We start from the raw sequence: 26,243 nt of genomic DNA, 5'->3' as shown, positions 1-26,243 counted from the left end.
TCCACCTGATTTATTGCTGTTTTGATGATGAATAAAAGACTTCTTGCTTGTTACACTGTGTCACTTCATTCAATTTGTGTCCTAACATTTGTTGTCTCTTAGTATATTTCTAATCTAGGCATCTTGCTTTTAGGGCCCTTCTTGTTTTTTTTTTCGCCCTCTTGCATTAGATTTAGGGTCTCCAAAGGACGTCATCCATAAAATTTACTTGGCGTGGCCTAAAGTTTTAACTCTAAACTACATAGTTGTCATGTCCGTGTGTCTTCTGTACTTTTACTTCCTACTACATGTTGCCGGGATGTCATTGTCCATTCTGCAGTATGGACTCCAGTTCACCTGACTCCTTCAGTTCCTGAAATAAAAATTAAAAAGCAAATTGTACCATTTCTTTTTAAAGACATCCACTGCAATTTCTGGGTGGCAAAACAGGATTTTTAAAGTCAAATTTTGGGGGTCAATGTTTTAAGATAGTAAGTTGAATAATTCCTATCCTAAAACATAATTGATATATGTGAGATAAAAAAAATGCAATGTTGCTGATGGAAAACTGTCGCTTGTTTTATATTATAGGCTGGTTCTAGCTATTTATGGGTGGTACTCAAAAAAATAAATGAGATGCCTCACATAGCTTGTTTTGGGGTTATTTCAAGTTCTAGTACAAAACGTAAGTAAAAAATGACAAAAATGTGCTTAGAAATGGCTATAAATGTGTACATGTATATCAGAAAGATTTCCTCATTTAGGAATTTATTTTTTTTTTTGGTGGATGCCTTAAAGAATTGATCCTTATAGGTATAAGATTATACATTTGTATGTATACATCACATATATCAAAGTACAGAAACTAGACCTCAGCACAGGCATTAAAGGCTTTATTAAATAGGCACATTTTTTAATGTAAAACATTGAATGTATCATTGACAATATAAAGTTGAGAGCAAACATTTTGTCATGCGACATGTCATTGGTACACTTTGCAGAACCTCACCTTCACAATATCCAGTCCACCAATCAGCTCTCCTTTTACATACAGCTGTGGGTAGGTTGGCCAGTTGGAGAACTTCTTCAATCCCTGGCGAACCTAGAAATGTGGAATATTTTTTTGGTTATCTTCAAATTTTTGACAATGTTAAATGTACATGTAACTCTGTGTATTCATAGGCAGTGCACACAAAACACGTTTGAATTATGGAAAATTTGGAAACCTGTGTACGCGATAACTGTTTACTAAGAACATCATTGTGGGATCGTGTGTCGTAGCAGCAGAGTGCTCGACTCGGAACCAAGAGGTTCTGGGTTCGAGTCCTGACAATCATGTGCCCTTATGGGAAAGGCACTTTACACGACTTTCCTCACTTAGATCAGGTAACTGCAAAAAAATGAGTATTGTATTGTCCCCTGTGTTGGTGGCGGCATTAATGTCAGTTGAAAAAACTTGAGTGTGCCATCACCACGTCTTGTGACAACATGTTAGATTTAAAAAAAACAACTTATTGTTATACAGTTAGTAGTAACACAGGCCGAACACTCGTTGAACAAAATCGCCACCCAGGTATGATATGTAGAGTAAAATTGTCACTTATGGTCCACTCAGCAATGATAGATGTATTGTACTTAAGTATGCAACACAGAAACTGGCCAATGTTTACACATGTAGCCTGAAATTTCTTTTCAGAAAAGCTTCTGTTTATTAGAATACTAAGTACTTGCCTCTTCATCTTGCAAGATGTCAAAAGTCTCATACTGCACACTGAAAACAATACATGGTCAAATGTAAATCAAGTATCTAAAGTCTATCAAGTATACATGACATTATACATTATCTTGATGTTCTAAAATGTCTCTTGAAATATTCAACCACAACAGAATACATTGGTAAAGGAAGATCATAAAACTATTTTGAGATGCTTGTAGTTGTTTCAAATTCAAATGATTAAATACTTCAACTGTAATTTTTAACTGTAGTCTTCTACTGGCAAGTTTGTACCATACATAATATCTATATGTCTAAATCTATTGTCAATCTACAGTGTAGAGACTTATTTCAATTTCACATCACTGCAATGACAACAATACTTACCTAGTGTCATTGAGAATACCTATGATCTGTTTGCTGAAGCCACATCTTGGTTCCTATATATAAGCAATCACATAATCACTATTATAAAAAAATCTTTCAAACTCAGGATTTTTACTGTCATTTATGTCTTCTGGCTTCAACCAAAAAACAATCAAAGGCAGATAAGGCCTAGCAAAAAAAATATGTATCCTGTTTCAGTCCTGAAAAAAAATTAGGGTCAGTAGGTAGGGATTCTCTTTTTTTTTCTTTATAGACTTTAGCAATCTCTAGTGATCCAACTTGTACAACTTTCATGACAACACTTATATTAAAATTTTCAATGTCATTCTTCGATAACTTATTGTACAACATTTCACCACTCAGGTATTAGATCATGGAGCTGGAAAAGGTCGATCAGCTCGAAAAATTTGTGTCCCTTGCAGGGGTCCACAGACAAAAAAAGGCTAGGGTCTGTCAGCAGATTTTTCTAGGGTCGGTCAGGAAAACACAACATTTTTTTCCAAGCCTTAGGAGACCTAGATAGCTCTGAAGGCCCTTACACAGGAAGAATCTCCAGTGTACAAACACTTTTTTGAACCAGGTTGCCCAGAGAGCAACCTACAGCAAAAATTAGGTTGCCCATCAGAATTTTAGGTTGCCACACCTATAAGATACTACTTTCCTCAAATTAAGTAATGTTACATATATTACATAAGCCTTTGACAATATTTATAACAGGGGCATTCTTAAAATCCAGGTAGCACATTGGGCTACCTAGGTTCAAAAATAGGATGCCCCAAGTAAAATTTGGTTGCCCAGGGCAACTGGTCAACCAGGTATTTTGCACGTTGAAATTCTTAGAATCTGGTGAAAAAGGTGAATATTCTGCCACTCAATTACAACACATAATTATAAAGTAAGTAAGTCAATTATAACACGTCGTGATTCTATGTTGATTGTAACATGTCAGTATCTACATTGTACAACTATCAGTGTCTTACCTGCCGATTTCCCTTCATAAAAAGAGTGACCTGTCCTTTGTTGATTAGGGACTTCAGCCTGTCGATAAAAAAGAAGAAGCTTTAATAATTAAAGAAAATCATAATAATGGTAAGCAAATATTAAAAGTCTTGTCCTGCAGAGTCCATGATGTACATATGGGTTGCACAGACAGTACTATCAATATAGCACCCAGGTTATGTACAAATTGGAGGTATTTCTTGTGCAACGCATTACAAGACAGCTAAATGCAACGAATCCGGAAATAACTACTCCACCGCAGGGCAAAAAAAGTCAAGGGTCTATGACCTGATTAAGATACCAAATTATTTGAAAATATTGTGTAAAAAGTGCCAGCAGAACAAGGGTTAAAAAACCTAGTACCTGTCCTCCAGTGTCTCTGTTTGAGGTAAGGCTGAAGCTAGGTCTCCACTCTCAGCCATTTCCTATGGATGAAATAAAATTACAATGTAAACTTAGTCTAATAAGGTGCACATGCAGCCAGTATTTCAAGCCCTGCAACTGCGTTTCCAACTTTTAACACAAACCTAACACATCCTATTTTCTAACTTTACTTCCTGAATGGAACTTATGCACCTGAATAGGGTTGGTTTATCTTATGTGGTTGATTAAAAATGAAAATCAACATCACATACAGGCACAAACAGTAAAGCATGCTTTGATGACAATACCTTTATAATGTCTAGACCACCAAGAAGTTCTCCGTTCGCATACAGCTGAGGGTAAGTGGGCCAATTGGAGAAGGTTTTCAGTCCTATAACAAAAACATATGCACAAACATGTAGTATTGCTCTGAAATGATACAGCTTTAACTTCGACCATTTACCTGCAATTTCACCTGAGCTTACCTGCATATACCCAGTACATGGACCAGTACAGGTTAGGTACAGGTAGACACCAGAAATACCTGCACAGCTCCAATTTTACCTGCACTAACCTGCATATACCCAGTACATGGACCAGTGCAGGTTAGGTACAGGTAGACACCAGAAATACCTGCACAGCTCCAATTTTACCTGCACTAACCTGCATATACCCAGTACATGGACCAGTGCAGGTTAGGTGCAGGTAGACATCAGAAATACCTGCACAGCTCCAATTTTACCTGTGCACACTAAAGTGTGTATACATGTACAATATGTGCGCACGGAGTATTTCAGGGGCTGAATTACTAAATGTAGTTACAGATGATGTCCCATACCTTGCCTGACTTCCTCGTCAGCCAGTATGTTGAAGTAACTAAACCTGACTTTCTGTCCACTCAGAAGGTCAATCATCTTACGGCTGAAACCTGTAACAAACAATGACACATTTAAACAAACAAGCAAACAAACAAACATGCCATATCCATGCCAACAGACAGAACAAAACAACCTTTTCTTCATCAGGCAATCCACATGTATATCCAGACATTAGAGAGATGCAATAGTGGATATGTCATGTCCAGGTTTGACATATGTTCTGTAATTAATTCTTCTAATTGCTTTTGTGTTTTACAAGTAACTGAATCGAATGTCTATTGACTTGATTCTTCTAGCATTTGTCAAAGGGTATGTGCAAAGGACTGTAAAATAATAAAATTAGGGCAGGTCTTTTGTATCTAGAGTCAGGCTATGTAGACATAAACCTAAAAGTCAATCAGACTTTTAAGTTACTTAGATAAATACAAAAGACATTTAAACATTGGCAGAAGATTCGTGATTTTCCCAATAACTGGAATTGACTTTTCAGTACCATGGACAAGCTTTCTACTCTGTACTATAGTAATGTGATTCTATCTGTTAATGTTTTCTTCTAATAATTTTATATTATAGCTGATAGTTTCCATGCAATCTTCCATTATAGATGTCAAGATTATGTTGGGAACAAATATGCACTAGAAGTTATGAAAAGAAAAATTATTGTTCTAAATATAAGTGCTAAAATTTGCTATGAAATCTACTGACATGTACAAAAAATGTAGTTAGTTACTAGACTAAGTAAAAGTATAGATGTAGACAGGGACTCACCACAGCGGGGAGCTTCAGGTGTTCCTTTCATAAACAGCATGACAGGAGCTGAGTTCACCAGCTTCTTCAACCTGGTGTTCAGGTCCTGGAAAACAAATATAACAGATGGAACTCTTTGCTCCGTATGCATTAGTATAATGTACATGTACATGTACTATCCTTCACATTAGGGTAGGGACTGACAGTGCATAGTGAATCAGTCACCATTGCCCTGATAAAAAATTTAACACAAGTTAGTTAGACAGTCATCAAAGTGTCAGTGGTACAGTGAATAAAGAACTTTGCTTTTGAATCGTTCACAAACCTGATAAAATTGTTCACAGATGCAAGATATTGTAGAATCAAGCCTGAACTTATGGTGTATGCAAAGGCCACACCAATTTAATTTGTTGTTTCTCAGATTTTTTCAGAAAAAATCAGGAGCGACAGGGGGAAAAAAAATTTAAAAAACAGGCACCCCATGATAGCCAGAAATGTTCAATATGATCCATGAAGTGAACATACCAGCCTGGTTTATAAATAAAACAATAGATTTTGAACTTTTAATGAATCAAAATTGAATTGTTACATTGGAAAACTAAGAACTAGGAAGAAAAGGACTTTTTTTCAACAGTTGGGGCCAAAATATGTCTTTCATTGAGCATTTTGGAGTTAATTTGGAACACTTTTTTTTTTGGCAAATAAAAAAAAATGGACAGGGCGATCCGAGAAGCAACAAATTAAATTGGTGTGGCCTAAGTAAGTTATAAGAGAAGAAAACAATGGAAATTTATACTGACCTCTTTAGGAGCTGCAGCTGCTGTAGTTGATGGAAAGACAGCTGCTGAGGCCAGAGTCTGGACCTTCTTAGTCAGTTCTGGAGCGTGGGCACCGTCCAACCTGTCTATCTTCTGTTGGTTCTGAAATGTGGACATCAGCCATGGTCATCACAAGTTCATAAAGATTAGCAAATCATAAGCTGTTTTTGTTAATAAAGAATACTACATGGTGTATATTATTCCATATCACCAAAGGTCCCAGCCTGACTGTGGCCAGGAGGACTGAGAATAAGTGTGATTCAGAATACATGTTGTATACTGTACTATTCTTTTTGTTATACAATGTACCTAGCTACCCGAGAAATGACACATTTCAATGCAAAATGTCCCAAATATTGGGAAAATTTGGTCCTTGATCTAAACAAAGAAGTGTAACTTTTAGAAGCCAGTATATGATAACTGTTTGAAAACACAGTGTGACGGCTAGTTATCACAATATAAAAATTGCCCTTATCGAGCGTTATCACAGCCCAGATATATACTCTCATCTGCCAAATAAACATACGGGTACGTTTATTTTTTGGGGCCCAAACATCCACCCAGTACGTTCTTATTTTGCACAGTACGTTTATTAATTTTTTGAAAACCAGTAATTTTTTTCAACTTCGTGTGAAAAAAATTGACAAATCATCGACGTGAAGACGTTTATAAACGCATATTGTAGCGAGAAACTTGTCATTTTCGGGCCAGTTTTTGCAATCACCGCGTGCATAAATTCGTCTGAATGTTCTATTGTCATGGGTGGTGCTTATCAAAATACAAAATATTAAATGCTCTTTTTTTTTGTCTATTTAAATTCCTAATTGCAAATAACAGTTAAATATTTGTGCATATATCAGTAAGGGTGCATTTTAGTACAAGAGACACAGGTTACCCGTCAATTTTGGTAATTTTCCGGGGGGTACGTTTATTCCGGGGGTATGTTTATTTGATTTTGAAGATTTGTCCGGGGGGTACGTTTATTCCGGGGGGTATGTTTGTTCGGCAGATGAGAGTATAGAAAATGATTACAATGAAACTGTCTGCTATTACTGTTAGTGATATAACTGCAATATAATAGAATCTGATCCTTACCTTGATGAAAATGAATGTCGGCACAGCGACCACTTCATAACGCTCCGATATCTCAGGAACTGCCTCTGCTTCAACCTGGAGACATACAAAAACTTTTCAAATTCTTTCATAATCTAGCTACTAATTAGGAAACAAGGTTGTGCAATCCAGTTATCATTTAATGTCCTAGCAGCTACATGTGCAGATGACGGAAGAAACAGTCCCCATACATTTCAACAAAATGCTAAGTTCAGTGTATTTCTCTGGCCAGACAATGCACCAGTGTACATGTAAGTACTTCTTCCATAAGTGATTATTACAATTTACAGTCTAATTTTACAATTAATGTCAAATCATACTGGATGTGACAATACCAACCACATGGCAAACACATGATTATAATTCACATACAAATTAAACACAGTGTACATACAAAGAGAGAGACAGAGAGGGACTGAGAGAGATGGAGGAATAAACCTTTATAATTTGCATAGAAGTTGACACAGGGTGGAAGTCTATGTAAATAAATGAAGGAGTAACAGATCTAGAAAGCCAGATGAACTAGACTGACCTTGACAAACTTGACTTGTAGATGTTCCTTGGCCAGTTCTGCCATGACGTCGTTCATCTGAGCACACTGCTGGGCCCAGTCAGCCCAGAAGTGTACAACCACCAGGGAACTGGGCAGAACAAATTTTATCAGTTAGGCTTGCAATGAATTAATCTACCTAACATTCTTATGGTTCACCAAGTTGTAGTGGTAAACATACTATATGTGCTAGTAATCCACAACTACTACATAGCATTTTACTAGTACTAGCATCATAACATATAGCATCAAAGAACAACTAAGGCAACAGTAACTATTTTTTATGAATGACATCAGTACTAGTACATATATTAATTTTTGCCTGATTGAAAAAAAGGAATTTTCTTTCCCTTCGATGGTGGTCAACAAGCTGAGAAAAATCTAGAGAGGGCAAATGCTAACAGTCTAAGCTTAAGGTGTCCCATTATACAAATACCCAATATAATTAATAGCTGCCTATGTATGATGGTACAGCAAGCTCTTTATTACAATTGTTCTACATATGAATGAACTTTATTGCTCAACAATCGTACAAGGTACAATGTATGGCAGTAATACAACTACAGAACTTTACTTACTACAAACTACATGTACTATCTAAACAGTATTTGAGTTACTACTTGATCATATATTGATGATATGTTCTCGCTTATGGAATAAAGTGTACAGAAATTGGCCTAGGTAAACAGATATGGTAGTTGGACATGATAATAATTCATGGGATGTATCGTACTGTGTACCAGATAGGGTGAACTTTGTCTTAGAAGTATTAGTCTGTAAAAATGTATCTCTATCTACAATTTACAAGGATGTAGGTAATACTGTTTCAAAGAATACAGGAAAAGATGGTGATATAATGTTTTGTTGCCAATTCAATAACATGATTTCAAAATGTGAAAATGTAGGATTTTTTTGCCCGCTCGCATTAACTGACGAACCCACTGGTGAGGCATACCACTACCATCATACAAGGTGTGTTTTTTAAACTGGAGTATGGCTTGCAGTTGCATGTCATCCATAATTTTACTTGCTGTGGCCTTATTGTGGCGTTTATTATACATTTTTATGAGTAAAAGACTAGTGCGTTAATGATAGAAACAAAGTGTCACATCAAATTTTATTGAATGACTAAAAATACGTTTAAACACCCAAATGTCATATCTTGAGTGCCCGTAGAACTGTGCGCATAAATTTAGAAAGTAGAATAATTAGAGCATATGGTCAAAAGAAAAGGCCTGTCTAGGTAGCCTAACTTAGTCATTTCGCGTTGAATGGGAACATTAAGCGCAACACAGGGTCAATTTTCTCACAGAATACTTGTGTCTTTACTTAGTTAATATGTGCACTGGTAACTATCTACTCACCTGCCGGCATTTTTGACAATTTCGTCAAACTCGGACAGACTTTTTCCTTCGACGACGGCCATCTTGTACAGGGGTGTCAGCAAAGAATGGTGGGTAATATGGAAGCGTTCATTTTCGTCCAGGGGAGGGTAGCTCCACAATCCAAGACTCCAGATTCCGCTATATAATCGTTAAAGAAATACTTACCTGTATTGTGGTAGAAAATTGTCAAATGGGGCATAGTAGATATATTCATTTTCTTCTCCGCCTACGATCTGTCTGAAAAATGATAATGAGACTTCCATTGATGTTAAATTCTTAGGCAAAGCGCATTTAAAAGTCCACGAAATGAGTGCATCCCATTATACAATGTATGTTTGGACCATATGCTACTGTACATGTACATGTATATTTGAAGAATAACTGTGACCACGAAATTTAAAAGCTCCAAGTAACTGTAGCACCAAATCACTGTAACTCTTGTGTTCTTTTTTGTTTTTTAATGGAATGGTCCATTTGCTGTGGTTAGGTGTTGTTGCGTACATTATAGTGTCGTGAAAATGGACAGACAGTCGGGCAAAGAAAGGTGTAATTTACAAGTAAAATGGTAGACGTTAAAGCTACATAAATGCTACATAGCAACACTCGCTCGTATATAACTATATGCTCTGCTCGACAAACAGTTATATTTGTAAAACACCTGTTGTTTTTCTACCCGGGACTTTCCGCTGCGTCACAAGTTTACTCAGGTGAAGTCACCTGATCGAAACTAAAGGTTCAAAGAGTCAAAGCGCACATCATTGGTCAGGAATGACCCGACCTGCTACCATTGGCTAAGACCTTCTGTGGGTCATAGGTTCAACCAATAGGAACCAGGGTGACATCATGCCCACTTTCTATTGACTATACATACAGGTAAAAGCAAAGTTCTTACCTGGGCCTGCCTTTCCGAACATATGCAAGACCGGTAGCAACACCTGTCGCGAAACTTCGGCTACAAACATGGAAGAAGACATCAGTAAGAGTGTCTCTGTCCGTGGGTTTCCTAATGTTGAAGGAGAAGAGTTGGAAAACCTCAAAGACAAGCTACAAATCTACTTTCAGAGCGCCAAGGAGTCACGGGGTGGGGACGTGGACCACTTGGAGTTGGTAGAACCTGGACGGATGAAAATTCAGTTTGTGGAAGGAGAAGGTACGTGTTTATTTTCTTTAGCCGTTTTGGAAACGTTTATTGTGGCTTATACAATAAGGGAATCCGGAAGTACTACAAATTTATTTGTATAACACTTTGGTTGGCATAAGAGGTCGGACACTTCCTTATACAATATACATTGTAGTCACATTCACAGTTCACGGTTCATGCTTGGTTTTATTCTCTTCATGTCTTATAAGAGTTGTGTGCTCTTCACCGGGATTGGTATCGGCCATTTAATTGCTTATTTTACACATGTGGGTTGTGAATTTTTTGTGAATAAATGTATATAAGAATAGGAACCCACAGAGGAAGAAGTGGGCAATTTCGTCTTCCAGTGCCTCAAAAGAAGAAGTCAAACCCGGGAAAACTAGAACCATGTATATTGTAGAATGTAGTATAATGCTTGACGTACATGTAGTCTCACATATCATTGTATTTTCTTTCGTCATACACGTTGCAATTTGCCCCCGGGCATGTATTTGCAATAAACTTTCAAATTATAATAATAGGTGCAACGTATGCTCTAATACGCCTCAAAACCACCCATGTAGAACTAGTCCCGGTGCAGGTAAACTGGACCCTATATGGCCGGCCAACTCCCCTGGCCAGCTGAGCTACATTCTTTTTAGGCCAATTTCTACTACTAGTATTCATTCAGCCTGCAAAGGAGTCTGGTGGAGACTACTGTAGAACATGATAGGGGAACCCGATACGGTTGTTCACTGTTTGGTTGACGTGGTATGCATGAACGCTAGTTGACGTTGTATGATTGCAGTCTCAGTGGTCGACAAACAGTAGTGGGGTCAGAATGTTAACTGACGCTTGCTAGCTAGCGTGTGCCCAGTCTATCCGTAAACTGCTAGTTTCTGCAGCCAACTCCGAGGAGCAGACTGGTGGAGACCATAGTTTTGTTTGTTTGTTTGTTTGTTGTTTTTTTTGGGGGGGGGGGTGTCTAGTCAACTTTCCGCACATCCAGTCAAGTCTACGAAGTAACTCTGAAACAAATAACTTGACTGACATTGTCTGTGGCATTAAGCATATCCCTCATACCCTCTTCATCATAAGAGCAACTCAACTTGGGTCTCACTTTTTTCTTAAACCTCCAAAATCTTTGTAGATGTTAGGACGTAAAGCATTTCACCGTCAAAAATGATTTAAAGAATATAAATTTTCAAGTGGCTGATTAACCCCATCGACTACAGTTTAAACGACTCATGTTGTCGGAAAGAGCAAACTGTTAGACGAAATCACGCTATTTACAAAGAAAATCGTAACACTACAATTTTCACAATAACACGTTGCGTGATTTACAGCCAAACCCAAAGAACGGAAGTTCAACCTGGGGCAAAGAGGCGGATCACATTCCAGGCGGAAGGATACCAGGAAGTTAATTAGGCTTTAGCGCAAAATTACTATTTGCCACATCACTTCTTTACTCTTTTCGGCTATGCTAGTATATAATGTAATTTCGAAGACGTGACAGCTAAAATCAGGACTCCTGAAACTCTTTAATCGCGGTTTTTAGAGAGCACTGTAACGTCGCGGAAGAATATCGCTGTGTCGTGCACACACCTGTTCGCAGGGCTTAAAATACTGGGTGCATATGCAGCTTAGTGCACCCAAATTTTGAGCTGTGAACCCAATTATTTTATGTGGGTGCACCAGTGCACCCGAATATTTTCGTAGGTTTACGTATGATGTTAAATGTCTTGTAGTATACAGCATATTCTTAACATCTTAGTGTTGGAAAAATAATGAAATCATCGTTATAACACTTATAAAACATAATTAGTTTTTGCTGAAATTCGTATTTTATTTTATATGGTGCACCAGTACACCTATTCTCAAAACTGAATTTCGAGCCCTTCTGGGAAAGAACTGTTAAACAGTTCTGAATACACACCCACCGAAACATGACGGAAGTGGGCGGGTATTGGCAGCGAAACTATAAACAACTCCATTCGGCAGGTGATATTTGTTTTACACTTCAGCTACGAGTTATGGCGACTGCTCTTTGGACTCAACATGCACTGTATCACTCACTCCACAAACTAGCCTGATATATATTGATTTTACTACGTCCGTCAACAATAACAGGTTGCAAAAGTGCATTTTCCTGTAGCAAAAATATGCACTCATTGAATGTTCTCTAGATGAGATCCCTGTGTGTATTTTTTTAAATTACCTTCGCCAAGAAGGTTATGTTTTCAGGGGCGTTCGTGTATGTGAGTGTGTGTGTGTGTGTGTGTCTGTCAACACGATAACTTGAGAAGGTCTTGATGGATTGTCTTGATACTTGGTAGGTGGGTAGGTCTTGATGAGACCTCAAAATGATTAGATTTTGGGCCACCTGGCGGCTTGTCATGGTACTGCAGCAGAACTTCCGGTTTTGATATCTCATGATCCAGACATGCTAGGGTGACGAAATTTAGATGGTAGATAGCTCTTGTGCTGGGGATAAAGTGACATGAGTTTGAGCCCCCTAGTTGCTTGCTCTAGAACTGCAGGGGGGGGGGGTTAATGGACAAATGTTTAAAGGGGGATACCTCAAGAACCGACTGATGGATCATCGTGATTTTTGGTATGTAGGTAGCTTGAGTGATGCTTGACATAATGATATTACAATCATGCAAATATGGATGTAATTTGCATAATCAATGAGGAAATTCTATATATCAGCTGTATTCCATAATAGGAAGTTCAAGCTTGTGACATATGTTATTAAGAATGAGAGAAACACAGGCAGATATCGATTATGCAAATGAAGACTTAATTTGCATAATTAATGAGAAAATATTATAATTGCATAGTGGTAACTGCCTGGAATTTTATACTTGGGGTGTTTTAAAGTTACGTTAAGGTGAACATAATTAAACAATTTATGAGAAAATGTCATCATGGCATTCTTTGTTAAGATAAGACTGTCTTTTGGTGGAGAATATGATCAACAGATATAATTCATGCAATTGAGGATCCTATTTGCATAATTAGGGGGACTAATATATAATTTCTTAATCATAAAAGCTAACATCATTTGGCGAAGGTATGAGATCGTGGAACTCTAGTTCCAACATGTAATCACCAGACGTGGTGACGGCACACTCAAGTTTTTTCAACTTATATTAATGCCGCCACCAACACAGAGGACAGATACATGACAGGACAATACTCATTTTCACCTGAGCGAAGTGAGGAAAGTCGTTTAAAGTGCCTTTCCCAAGGGCACAAGATCGGTGGCATGTCAGGACTCGAACCCGGGACCTCTTGGTTCCGAGTCGCGCACTCTGCCGCTACACCACACGACCCTGTGTGTATTGGTGTGCGTGTGTTAGTGTGTGTGTGTGTTTGCGTGTTTGTGTGTATGTAACGTTAGTGTGTGACTGTGTTTTTGTACGTGTGTATGTGTGTGTTTGTGTGTGTGTGCGTGCGTTTGTGCGTGCGCGTGCGTGCGTGCATATGTGTGTGTGTGTGTGTATGTGTGTGTGAATTATATATGTAAGTTATAACACATTTTTTTCTTCTGTTCAGCTGCGACAAACGTCCTGTCAAGACCCTACCATCAAATCAACGTATTCGGGAAAGTCTATCCCCTGGAAGTCCAGCCCTACCGGCCGGCACCTACCAAGCCAACCCAGCCTCACGATGCAGGACAACCTGGCTATCCAGTGGGGTCAAACGTGAGTTCAATTTCTTCTTGATATTTTCGTCAAGAAGGTGTTTATTTGTGTCTATGAACCGTGCATACCCCGAGAAGTTCTGATGGATATTTATGTGTCCTGTCCTGTCCTGCCTGGGTATATCATCCCGTAAGTTCATGATGATGATAATAATATTGATATCTAGGTAGTCATCAATGCGAAGAAATTGTTAGAGTGTTAAGCTCCCTACCGGCTTTCTAAGGTACTGTAGAAGCACTTTACGTCTTTAAATATTTGATATGGTTTTATGTCAGGAACAAATTTACAAGTAGCGTGGCTCGTTTTTTTTATATTGGTGATCTTTGGTGTGTGTGTAGGTTAATTAGACAAAGATCTTCACAATTGAATGCAAATGACCAAATTGATGGCTCAGGTTTCATAATTAATTAATTGATTAACTACTTAATTAATGTTTGAGACTTTAGAACTCGAAAATATATTATGGGTTTTTATAAAAGTTCATCTGTGTCGGTAGTTACATATTTAAAGTTAAAACGTATGGGATTATTGTGATCTTTACTATGTGTAGAACTTACGTGATAATTGATAATATGCAGATTATAATGCTTAGCTAACAATAACTAGAGAGGAAAGTTTTTTTGCCCTAGGCCACGTTCACATGTAGACGCTGTAAGCGCTTTCGATGACCAGTGTTTCCGATGACCAAAGCTACAGCACCAAAATAAGCTACGAATGACGTTCTTTTCAGGAAATATAGCCAAAAATGAGCACAACAACCAAAAAAGAAAACCGATGATTTGCGTCTTATTTTGGGGATTACTTTGGTCAAAAGTATATTAACCTTTATGGCGTGAGGGTAAAAGTAAAGAGAGACGCATACACAACAGTTCCACCCAAGGCTTCCAACGTCCAGCCCTCCGGTGAACCGTGTTTGTCAGACTAACCTTCTGATCCCATATCTCACTGCTCTGTTTACCCGGGCAAATACACGAGCGACAGAGTAGCGACGCCATGTATCAAGAGAGCAAATAAGCTGTCAGACATTCGTTGGCAAATCATACTCAACTATTCCAAATAGACGGGTATATCGGTCTGTGTACAACATAAAATAGAGTTAAACGATCTCATACCTTCGCCAAATGATGTTAACCTTTGCGGAATTATAAATGTTTCTCATTGGTTATGCCGATATTCCTATCGTTCTTAATTACATGTCACAAGTTTGAATAACCCTATCATGGAACGCAGCAGACGTATTATTAATTTTCTCATTAATTATGCAAGGGTAGATTCTGATTTTTCACGTCGTGACAATACGTCCACGTTCTTGAGTTATCCTCCTTAAAAGATTTTATCAAACCCCCAGCAGTTCCGGAACAAGCTGCTAGAGGGCGCTCACTCACTTTTTCCCGAGCACAAGAGCTATCTACCGTGTAAAACACATAGCAGTCTAAAGTCAGCCTCTTATTACGAGCATATTTTCGACTAAATGAAAACGCGGTGCAGATTTCATAGCGAGAACATTGACCTCTCCTGGCTCTAGTCATCATGGGCCGCCCAAATGTCACATTTCATTAAATTAATCTCGTGTGTATGTTCGACAAGTACGTTATCTGTACGCTATTTTACTTTTCATAAGGGCACTGTCACATTTACGTACGTGCAATTCTCCCATATGCAGTCGTACGCATAATACGCACGTCATGTGCATCTCATATCATCATATGTTTTTATGTACTTTTTTGTACGCCAGCATATGCATACGCACAGCACACGCACAGCACGATCCAGTACGCAACGAAGTTTTGAGCTTACCCAAAACTACGCACAGTACGTAAGCAGCACGTGTGAGTACGGCCTCCTTACGGTAAAGTGGCAATCGCACAGAGATCGCACGTTGTAAGCACGTACGACTCACTTACCACTTGCGCAACGAACGATGCACGCAACCGCTCACGACCAGACACTCTTGCACCTTGCGCAACCGTGCGAGTGACGTGCGTTGACGCCACTCCTTCCCTGTGTTTACAGAAAAAACGTAGGGACAAAAAGCACCGAGGCTTTAGGCAGTTAGCGGTGGGCAGTTGAGTGCGTTCGGAATACGCTCGGGACGCGCACTGCGCTCGCTACTACTGGCAGCAGTGCGTTACGCACTACAAACAAAATTCATACGGTCTACATACCAAACTAATGCCCTCAATTTGTTATTTATAAACTAACGTTACATGTGCGTCAGAGCAACCGTGCGTATTGTGCGTATAACATAAAAGTCTGTACGGAAGTCGTGCATAATGACGGCACGCAAAAGTGTGACAACGACGATACACAGAAGTGTGACAATGTCGATACACAGAAGTCTGACTATCACGATACACAGAAGTGTGACAATGACGATACACAGAAATGTGACAATGGTGATACACCAAGGTCTGACTATCACGATACGCATTAGTGTGACACTGACGATACGCAGAAGTGTGACAATGACGATACGCAGAAGTGTGACAATGACGATACACAAAAATGTGACAATGTCGATAGGCAGACGTGAGACAATGACGATACGCAGAAGTGTGACAATGACGATACGCAGAAGTGTGACAATGACGATACGCAGAAGTGTGACAATGACGATACGCAGAAGTGTGACAATGATGATACACAAAAGTGTGACAATGACGATCCGCAGAAGTGTGACAATGACGATACGCAGAAGTGTGACAATGACGATATGCAGAAGTGTGACAATGACGATACGAAGAAGTGTGACAATGACGATACGCAGAAGTGTGACAATGAGGATACACAGAAGTGTGACAATGTCGATAGGCAGAAGTGTGACAATGACGATACACAAAAGTGTGACAATGACGATCCGCAGAAGTGTGACAATGACGATACGCAGAAGTGTGACAATGACGATACGAAGAAGTGTGACAATGACGATACGCAGAAATTTGACACTTGCGACACACAGAAGTGTGACAATGACGATACGCAGAAGTGTGACAATGACGATACGCAGAAGTGTGACAATGACGATACGCAGAAGTGTGACAATGACGATACGCAGAAGTGTGACAATGACGATACGCAGAAGTGTGACAATGATGATACACAAAAGTGTGACAATGACGATCCGCAGAAGTGTGACAATGACGATACGCAGAAGTGTGACAATGACGATACGCAGAAGTGTGACAATGACGATACGCAGAAGTGTGACAATGACGATACGCAGAAGTGTGACAATGACGATACGCAGAAGTGTGACAATGACGATACGCAGAAGTGTGACAATGACGATACGCAGAAGTGTGACAATGACGATACGCAGAAGTGTGACAATGACGATACGCAGGAGTGTGACAATGAGGATACACAGAAGTGTGACAATGTCGATAGGCAGAAGTGTGACAATGACGATACACAAAAGTGTGACAATGACGATCCGCAGAAGTGTGACAATGACGATACGCAGAAGTGTGACAATGACGATACACAGAAGTGTGACAATGACGATACATAGAAGTGTGACAATGACGATACACAGAAGCGTGAAAATGACGATACGCAGAATGTGACAATGACGATACAAGGAAGTGTGACAATGACGATTTTCAGAAGTGTGACTATGACAATACACAGTGTGATGATGAAAATAGGCAGAAGTGTGACAATGACGATACGCAGAAGTGTGACAATGACGATACGCAGAATTGTTCCAATTAAGATGTGTGAGGGTTTGTCACTGATTTTTGCAATGCATTCTATATCCAAAGAATCCCCACCTGTCATAATCAGGCATTTTACTGTCGGGAGTTCTGAAGTTCAGCTTATTTACCCAGGTGGACCAGGAGGAGCACCCTGATTACAAGACAGCTGGTCTTCAATCCACTGGCGATCATCCCGTATCTTATCCCGGTCAGACAACACAAGTACCCACCATAGATGTTCCTACATCTAACCCATACCTTCCATACGGATCTATGCCCCCGATATATCCCTACCCAGCAGGATATGGCCCACCAACCTATCCATCGTTCCACGGCCATCAGCAGATTCCAGGACAACCAAGTATGAACATCCAAGAGGATGACTCTGCACATCATCCTCCACATCCTCCTCCTCCGTATGATACTGTTTATCCTGGAGACACGACTCCATCGAAAGAACTGCAAACCTCAGAAACTACAGATAGTGAGGACCGTTCTCAACCACAGGAAAATTTGTCAGCCTCGCCAGCACCCTCTGAAGAAGTGACCTATCCAAACAACCCCCCTCAAAGCCCCTACCCATTTCCACATGGAGAATCTCATCCACAAGCACAGATTCCACAACCAGCAGAGGTCCAGTACCCACACCCTGCCATTAAGAGAGATTTTCCCAGTCAACAAGCTTCAGGATCTGGACAAATGCCAACATATCCGGAATACATGACCACGTCGAAAGAGAAGAAACCTCATGGCACAGATAGTGAGGACCGTTCTCAACCACAAGAAGATTCATCAGCCTCGACAGCACAGGCACAACTTGGAGACCAGACCCAACCTCCACCAGATGTTCCCAATCCAAACTCATCCTCTCATGGACCTTATCCCCATCTACAAGCTCCAGGACCTGGACAACTGCCCACATATCCGGGACACATGACCACACCGAAAGAGAAGCAACCTTCTGGCACAGATAACGAGGGCCGTCCACAACCACAAGAACATTCATCAGCATCTGCAGCACCCTCAAGTGGAACCGGATTTTTCTACCCCGGGCCCCCTTACCAGTTCCTAGCACCTCAAGGTCAGAATCAACCACCAAATTCTGTCTATCAATATCGCTTTCCCCCACCACAAGCTTCGGGACCTCGACAGCCTCCCGGCTTTCACCCCAGACATCCATACGTTTACCGATATCCTGGGTACCCGTACCCTTCCATGCATTCTTACATGCCGCCACCGCCGCCACACCAATGGCCTTATCCTTACCCATGGCTAGACCATGGACAATATCCCGGTCAACACGTGCCCGCAACCGAGCCACCTCAAGGGGGAGAAGAGTCTACCATGCCACCGATGGATCAACAAGAAGAAATGGACACAGAGGAAGAAACCTTGCTGAAACACGACTCTACTGAGATGTCTCCTGTCGATGTGGAGGAAGAGCAAGAAGGGATCATCGGTGATCACGAAAGTCCAATTCCAGTCCCCCAAACTGAAGAAGGTCAACTGTACATGAAACCAAATGAAGAGGATCGGCCTGGTGTGCCACAGGAGAGCGAAGAGGAAAATACAGATGATCCAGGTACTGTATGCATGACGATCATAGCTGCGTTATTCATTCTTCTGCTTATCTACCACAGACTCCATTCATATCATTTTGAAAAGTAATGATAAAATGTAGTGTTGCCCAACATGTACCATACAACATGACTTCACATCCTAAAAACAAGATATATAATATTTCAAACGTCCCTCTTCTCAGCAGATGAACAGAACAAGACAGTGGCAGTCGAGGTAACAGGCTTAACAGGAGACGAGTTCGAGGAGAGGAAGGACGTCCTTCGTCTCTACTTTGAGAACACAAAGCGGTCCGGTGGTGGGGACATCTCCCAGTTTGACATAGATTCCGAGAAGGAACGCATTCTAATCACCTTCAAAGACAAGGAAGGTAATCGTCTTCTCAATTTTGATCACTTCCTTTAGATATTCAAGAGAGGTATCTTATTTTGTTTGAACTATTGTTTATTCAGGCTCAGACCTTTACATTAAGCTCACGAGGGAAGAGGTAAGAGGTAAGGGCCAGGCAAAATATGTAACAAAGAAATAGTTTTCACCATTTGACGTCACAAATTCATACACATATTTGTACACGTGTATGGTACAATATACATACCTAAGAGTGTGAGCTGGTATATGGCCCGTGCCCGTTGGTTTTGGTCATGTCTAATTTCTGTTACTTTCAGAGTCTCTTATAGAAGTCAAATTTTGATTAAAAGATAATAGTGGAGAACATTCGATATACATGCAAACCAAACAAATGAAGAAATGGTGTCATACTGAAATTTCTATTACATTTCAAGTTCCAGGACGCGTCGTGCAGAAGTCAACCCATGACGTTGGGAAAAGGAAGCTGAAAGTACGAATAGTCAAGCCTCGCCCAGAGTTGCCAGTAGATTCAACTCGAATCCTACTGAGAGGTTTGGTTGACAAGGTCGAGGAAGAAACCTTGCTTCTCTACCTTGAATCTATGAGCAAGTTTCAAGACGAACCGTTTGAGGTGTTCTGCGGAAAAGACCCTGGGACTGTCATGGTGACTTTTACAGAGCCGATTTCAGGTAAGCTGTGAATGGCGTTAATAGATCTTGAACATTTGCATCACACATGTATGCCAACCAGCTTTAAGAAAGACAATAGTTTCAAAGCAACTCTTAACATTCCTTTGTTCATTGGTTGCAGACCTTGACTCACTCCTGGCGAGATGTGAGGGAAGAGAACTAGAACAACAGACGATATCTGCTGAGAAAGTGCACGTCACGGACTGCATCCAAGTGACTGAAATCCCTCCAAAAACATCTGAAGACAATCTCCGTTACTACTTCGACAATACTAAACGAAGTGGGGGAGGTTCTGTGGCCGATGTTCAGCTGGACAAAGACCGCGGCACTGCCCTGGTGTCCTTTGATGACCATACTGGTGAGTACAAACTAACATTGCCATTATCTCAATTTTTTTTTTTTTTACTATACTATGAAACTATGGTTCATACTTGTAAGTCATTGATGTGGTTGGAACTATAACTAGGATGTGTACACATGTACATTACGCCGAAGTCATGTGTGTAGGGGCTACTCTTTTTTAAGGTGGCTTATTTTGTTTCAATCTTTTCTTTTTCTTTCAGTGATTGAACGTGTTTTGAACAAGAATCACAAAATACAGAAGACGAAAGTGACCGTGGAGCCATTTTACACCTGCCTTGGTGCAACAATACCAATAGCCTCATTTGAGATGGCCTGCGAACAGTTGAAAAAAGCCCATGAGAATCCAAGACCGGTCCCACCTCAACAAATGCGGCTTCATATGCCACGGGAAGGCGAAGAGACAATGCGAGATGATCAAGGTACGATCTAGCTATCATAATTATGGGATACTTATTTTGCCACCAATTCACCACCAATTTTAAGGATAAAATGCTAAAGAAATTATCCTGGGTACCATCCTACTTGTATGCCGGGGCTCCCACACTTGCTTCCCTAATACTTGTTAGGGAAGCCAGTGTGGGAGCCCCGGCATACAAGTAGGATGGTACCCAGGCTATAAAGAAATACGACCATAACAAATTCAGCGTCAGCATGTTGGAAAACATTAGTTTAAGTCTGCATAAACACTGCATTACAAGTTAGATTTTTCTCCTTGTCAGCAGAGGAAGAGGACAAGACAGTGGCGGTCGAAGTGACAGGCCTAACTGGAGACGAACTTGAGAAGATGCAAGACGTGCTTCGTTACTACTTTGAGAACACAAAACGATCCGGTGGTGGTGACATCTCCCAGTTCGACATGGACACCGAGAAGGGGCACCTTCTCATCACTTTCGAGGACATGGAAGGTACTACAAACTAACACTATATCATCTGAAGTATGAATTCAATGTTAAAATGCATATGATACAAAATGCCTTCATGCTGATTAGGTTGGTATACTAATGTTCATTTCGTTTCAAGCCCCAGGACGGGTCATGCAGAAGTCACCACATGAGGTTGGAAGAAAGAAGCTGAAAGTCCGGACTGTCAAGCCCCGGCCAGAATTGCCAGTAGATCCGACCCGGATCCTCCTGAAAGGCGTCGTTGACACGGTCACTGAAGAAACCCTGTTCCTCTTCCTCGAGGCAATGAGCAGGGGCCAGAACGAACCGTCTGAGATTTTCTACGGAAAAGATGTTGGCACTGTCATGGTATCTTTCACCGAGCCGATTTCAAGTAAGTTTGTCTGTTATGATAAAATGTTTAAATGCTTATGGAATATTTTCTAAATTTGCTTCTCTTTCTCTCTCTCTAACTCTCTCTCTCTCTCTGTGTGTTTGTGTGTGTGTGTGTTTGTGTGCAATGTGTGTTGGGTAAAACTCACGTTTCTTCATTGGTTCCAGCTCTAGACACGCTCTTGGCGAGATGTGAGGGAAGAGAACTAGAACAACAGACGATATCCGCCGACAAAGTGCGCGCCACAAACTGCATCCAAGTGACGGGAATCCCTCCGAAAGCCTCCAAAGACAACCTGTATTACTACTTCGAGAATACAAGGCGAAGCGGCGGCGGTCCTGTGGCAGAAGTCGAACTGGACAAAGACCAAGGCACAGCCCTGGTACTCTTCGACGACCACAACGGTGAGCACCGATCGGCATATTATTATTTTTTTTTATAATGGGATAAACATTTCTTGTGAAAACGTATAGGTTTATCTGTGTTGGAAAGTAAATCTGTAAAGGAGCCACATGGTTTATTTCAGCTACGTTTATCCTCTTTCAGTGATTGAACGTGTCTTGAAACAAGCTCACACCATACAGAAGAAGAAAGTGAATGTGGAACCATTTTACACCTGCCTGGGTGCAACAGTCACCGAAGCAAAAACACCACCACAGCTGGTGCCTCTTCCAATCACCGTTAACGTCACTCATTTGATAGCTTCATTCGTCATGACGCACGGGCAGTTCAAGCAAGCTCTAGATGATGCAATGGAGGAGGTCTACTCATTCATCACTTGGCCTGTCGGAGGTGACCAATCATGTATGGAGATCGCCCCAACACTGACAAAGAAGTCTCCGAATCTGGCGGGCATCGCCGAGAACTGGGCTTCTAACGCAAGGGACGGACTGAAGAATTTCCTGGCACGCTTTGATACAAAGGAGATCGCCGATGTCATGCAAGCATCCTGGCCACAGGTCTGTAAACTCATTGATGATGACACCTTGAAGGACGATGATAAGATCAGCGTACGCAGCACAAGCGACAGAAAGGTCACCTTCATCGGCCTTAAAGATAGCGTGGCCAAGCATTACCAAATCGTCATGGAAGGGAAGAGGAAAATAGAAGGGGACATCAAAAGGAAACAGTCAGAAGTGGACGAGACTGTCAGCACACTCAAGGCCGAACAAGTCAGACTCTTAACGATGTCCAACTTCAAAGAAAGGATGACGAGCAAGTTTCCCAAGCTGCAGATGTCGTTTGACACCAATGGAAGCAAGGTCAAGTTTCATGGTCTTTTGGACGAGATCCAACAAACGAAAATGAGCATGTATGAAACAGTCCAAGGAGTAATCTCACAGCGTGTCAAGCTGTCTCCTACTTTGATCTCCTTCTTAGCCAACGCAAAGGAACCCAAGCAACACCTTCTCGGTGAATACAAGCGAGCTTCTGTGGTAGCCGTGATTACGACTACTGCAGGTGAAGTACAAGTCTACGGCCTAAGTGACGGTGACGTGAAGAAGGCAATCTCTATCCTAAACAACACATTTCAAGAGCAACGCCTTGATGTCCCCCACCAATCTACCCCGGTACTACGTTCTGAGGAATGGAAGACTACAAAGACAGCTCTGGAACAAAGCGCTCAAGGTTTGTTGAAGATATCAGTGGAGAGCAATGCAGACTCAGGAGCAACTAAAATCTTATTCACCGGTGCCTCTGCATTTGTCAAAGACATCAAGGATAGAGTGGAGACGTACCTTCGAGTCAAGACAATCTATGAGCAGCAAGTAGAAGTCGATGACGGGAAAATCCGCTTTATAAAAGAGCACCAGGCAGCCAACCTGCAAGTCCAGCTGGAGACGCACCAAGTATCCCTCCTCTTTGACGGAAGTGAAGAAAGTCCAACAATGAGCATTAAAGGAAACAGCGATGGCATTCAAAAAGCTGACCCCATTCTGAAATCTTACATCGAGAGTGTGATCAGTGACCAGATGTCCATCAAAAAGCCCGGCATGTCCAAGCACTTCAGAGAAGATTCGGGCAGATCTACACTACAGCATGTGGAGAGGAAGTGCAAGTGCGTCATAAACATACAGGATGCCATGAACAAAACTCCTGCACCAGATCCAGACACGTTTGCCAAACAGTTCATGCCGACGTCTCCAACTTTGGTACCCATGGAGAAGGCTGTAGTCAATCTGGATGACGGAAAGAAGCTTGTCGTCTGGGGGGACGACATCACCAAACACAAGGCAGACGTCATTGTCAATGCCGCGAATGCAAGGCTGGAACATACCGGAGGGCTCGCAAAGGCGATAGTTGACGCCGGTGGCGACATAATTCAACAATTTTGTAACAACTACATTCGAGCGAACGGCACGCTGATTCCTGGGCAAGTAGTGGCCTCACCACCTGGGCGTATAAACACTTGTCAACAGATTCTGCATGCGGTTGGGCCGATTTGGCAAGGCGGGGGTAACGGAGAGGAAGATGACCTTGCCGATGCAGTCGACGGCAGCCTTGACGAAGCGGCTAAAAACAACTATCGATCAATCGCCATTCCTGCGATCAGCTCTGGAATCTATGGATACCCACTCAAAAAGTGTGCTGAAACGATTGTGGCGACGACGGTTGAATACTTGGACGACAATCCAGATACAACTCTAGAAGTGATAGAGTTCGTCAACATCGACGACCAGACGGCGGGCGCCTTCGTTGATGCGCTGGTAGCAGCGTTTGGCGACGACAGAGTCAAGAAGAGTGACCGACAAGTTGGTCAAGCAACTACAAGAAAGCAGCCCAGAAAAAATCGACGTGGGCGTGGGTCTCAACCGGGTGGTCCATCTACAACAACACCGCTTGTATTTCCCAGACAGACCAGGGATCCTGTAGCTGATGTTGGTTTTCGTACGACAGAAGGAAAGGCAATCATTGCCATTCAAGCCAACATTGCAAGTCAAAATGTAAGTACATGATGTCTACCATCCTTTCTCTGCGAATGAACTTTGTGCGATTTGTCTTGTTAGAAACAGGAAACAGTGAACAGAGACAGCTTTGATGATTAGTTTACACTACTCCAGACGTACATGTACTGTATCTTTAAAGATTGTCTTTATCATCATTGTTCATCTAGCTTTGCCTACAGTTGTTCAAAGATGTCTCTGTCTAGGTCGACGTTTTGGTGAACACTACGGCTGGCAACCTGGATCTGAACACCGGCGCAGTGTCTAGAGCCATCCTTCAGCTAGCCGGCACCAACCTGCAAGCCCTGGTCAACCGAGCCAAGCAGAGAGCGAGGATCACATCTCTGCCTGATGGTCAGATTCTCGTCACTGATTCCGCAGATCTGTCGTGTAAGCAGGTGATCCACTGTGTCCTGTGCAGCTGGGACGGTGGGCAAGGGAACTCTGAAAAGGTTTGTGGTGCACTCGTTAAAAAAACCCTAATGCAGGCAACGGTATACGTATGTCAGTTAATGCATAGCTGATAAATTCCATGTATGTGTTTGCTGACATTTTAGCTTTTGAGTGGCCAGCCTCTCATGACCATCTAAAGAGATGAGCTTTAATATATATGATAAACACACATTTTCCAGGTTCTTCGCAAGATCGTGCGTCAGTGCCTCCAGCAAGCTGAGAAGGGTAACTACAGTTCCATCGCGATTCCTGCGATGGGTACCGGAGGACTCCGCTTCCCGCATGACGTGGTGGCAGAGGCCATGTTTGACGAGGCGGTGAACTACTGCAGAAAGCATCCCTCTGGCTCACTTCGTGAAATTCGCTTCATTGTTTGGGAGGGAGACCCCAAATCTATCCCGGTATGTCTTTCATATTCTGTGATTTTGACTCCTTTCTAGAAACGTAGCCGATAACTAGGGTACATTCTGACAAATCAGCTACATGTAGCAACATGCATTGTAGGTACTTATTAGGACTTTATAAATGCGTGGTTTTAGGTAACATCGTTAGATGAAGCTTATGGCAGTATGGAAATCATGTTCTTGATTACGCTAGACATTTCTGTTGTGCAGGTGATGTGACATGTTTTTTTAATCACAGGCATTCAATGAGGTTATGTCGAAGTACAAGGCTATGCACACTTCGGGTGCACCACAATCTGCTCCTACTTCTGGTGCAGCGGCTCCACACACTGTCGGCGGAGCTGGACGTGGACGTAGTCGGCGAGGCGCTAAGAAAGGTGGAGGACGCCAAGCGGCTGGCCCTACCGACTCACCTGACTCTACGACACCGTATCAACCTGGCGGCGCTACCTCCGCGGGTAAGTTTTGTTTTTCTTTCTTTTCTCGAGACGGGGAGTTGATGCATGCTGTTTTAAACATTTATAACATGTTCAAATCGCACCCGATTCAATATGAACACAATAGGGAAAACATGGAGTATCTCTTGAGTCTATTCTTGAGCTCCCGATTATGGCGCAAAAAGGGCAGCATATATACATTGCATCTCTTCCACTCCATCTCTTCCCCCCTCTCTCTCACACACTCTCTCAATCTCTGTCTCTCTCTCTCTCTGTCTGTCTCCCCCCTC

At 41.5% G+C, this 26,243-nt stretch overlaps 3 protein-coding genes across 6 annotated transcripts in view; 2 read left to right on the top strand and 1 right to left on the bottom strand.

The window, feature by feature from the left end:
* Positions 1 to 5: 5 nt before the first annotated feature.
* On the bottom strand, positions 6 to 9,034 carry LOC109486698 (glutaredoxin-3-like). Its single transcript, XM_019790590.1, has 13 exons — positions 8,913 to 9,034; positions 7,531 to 7,639; positions 6,981 to 7,055; positions 5,868 to 5,987; positions 5,089 to 5,173; positions 4,281 to 4,370; positions 3,751 to 3,833; positions 3,443 to 3,504; positions 3,061 to 3,118; positions 2,081 to 2,133; positions 1,711 to 1,750; positions 989 to 1,081; positions 6 to 352 (listed from the first exon to the last, which is right to left on the bottom strand). Exons 1-13 carry the CDS (start codon positions 8,972 to 8,974, stop codon positions 302 to 304), a joined length of 981 nt encoding a protein of 326 aa, XP_019646149.1. The 5' UTR covers positions 8,975 to 9,034; the 3' UTR covers positions 6 to 301.
* An 807-nt stretch (positions 9,035 to 9,841) lies between these two features.
* Positions 9,842 to 14,056, top strand: LOC109486634. The gene is made up of 3 exons (XM_019790492.1): positions 9,842 to 10,083; positions 13,615 to 13,763; positions 14,039 to 14,056. Exons 1-3 carry the CDS (start codon positions 9,894 to 9,896, stop codon positions 14,054 to 14,056), a joined length of 357 nt encoding a protein of 118 aa, XP_019646051.1. The 5' UTR covers positions 9,842 to 9,893.
* A 3,543-nt stretch (positions 14,057 to 17,599) lies between these two features.
* Positions 17,600 to 26,243, top strand: part of LOC109486665 (poly [ADP-ribose] polymerase 14-like) — a 54,617-nt gene continuing 45,973 nt past the window's right edge. For 2 of the 4 annotated variants that reach the window (XM_019790516.1, XM_019790520.1), the window contains exons 1-12: positions 17,600 to 19,043; positions 19,224 to 19,409; positions 19,822 to 20,076; positions 20,198 to 20,434; positions 20,640 to 20,858; positions 21,159 to 21,344; positions 21,460 to 21,714; positions 21,882 to 22,118; positions 22,261 to 24,659; positions 24,866 to 25,111; positions 25,292 to 25,513; positions 25,755 to 25,974. In XM_019790516.1, coding sequence (XP_019646075.1) covers positions 17,735 to 19,043; positions 19,224 to 19,409; positions 19,822 to 20,076; positions 20,198 to 20,434; positions 20,640 to 20,858; positions 21,159 to 21,344; positions 21,460 to 21,714; positions 21,882 to 22,118; positions 22,261 to 24,659; positions 24,866 to 25,111; positions 25,292 to 25,513; positions 25,755 to 25,974 — 5,971 coding nt within the window. In that variant the 5' untranslated portion in view covers positions 17,600 to 17,734. The remainder of the gene's footprint in view (positions 19,044 to 19,223; positions 19,410 to 19,821; positions 20,077 to 20,197; positions 20,435 to 20,639; positions 20,859 to 21,158; positions 21,345 to 21,459; positions 21,715 to 21,881; positions 22,119 to 22,260; positions 24,660 to 24,865; positions 25,112 to 25,291; positions 25,514 to 25,754; positions 25,975 to 26,243) is intronic. The other 2 variants (XM_019790518.1, XM_019790519.1) reach the window with 2 other exon arrangements.

Source organism: Branchiostoma belcheri, unplaced genomic scaffold (genome assembly GCF_001625305.1).
Source record: "Branchiostoma belcheri isolate BF01 breed outbred unplaced genomic scaffold, Haploidv18h27 scaffold82, whole genome shotgun sequence".
Lineage (NCBI taxonomy): Eukaryota > Metazoa > Chordata > Leptocardii > Amphioxiformes > Branchiostomatidae > Branchiostoma > Branchiostoma belcheri.
This window is presented reverse-complemented; position numbering and strand designations above follow the sequence as displayed.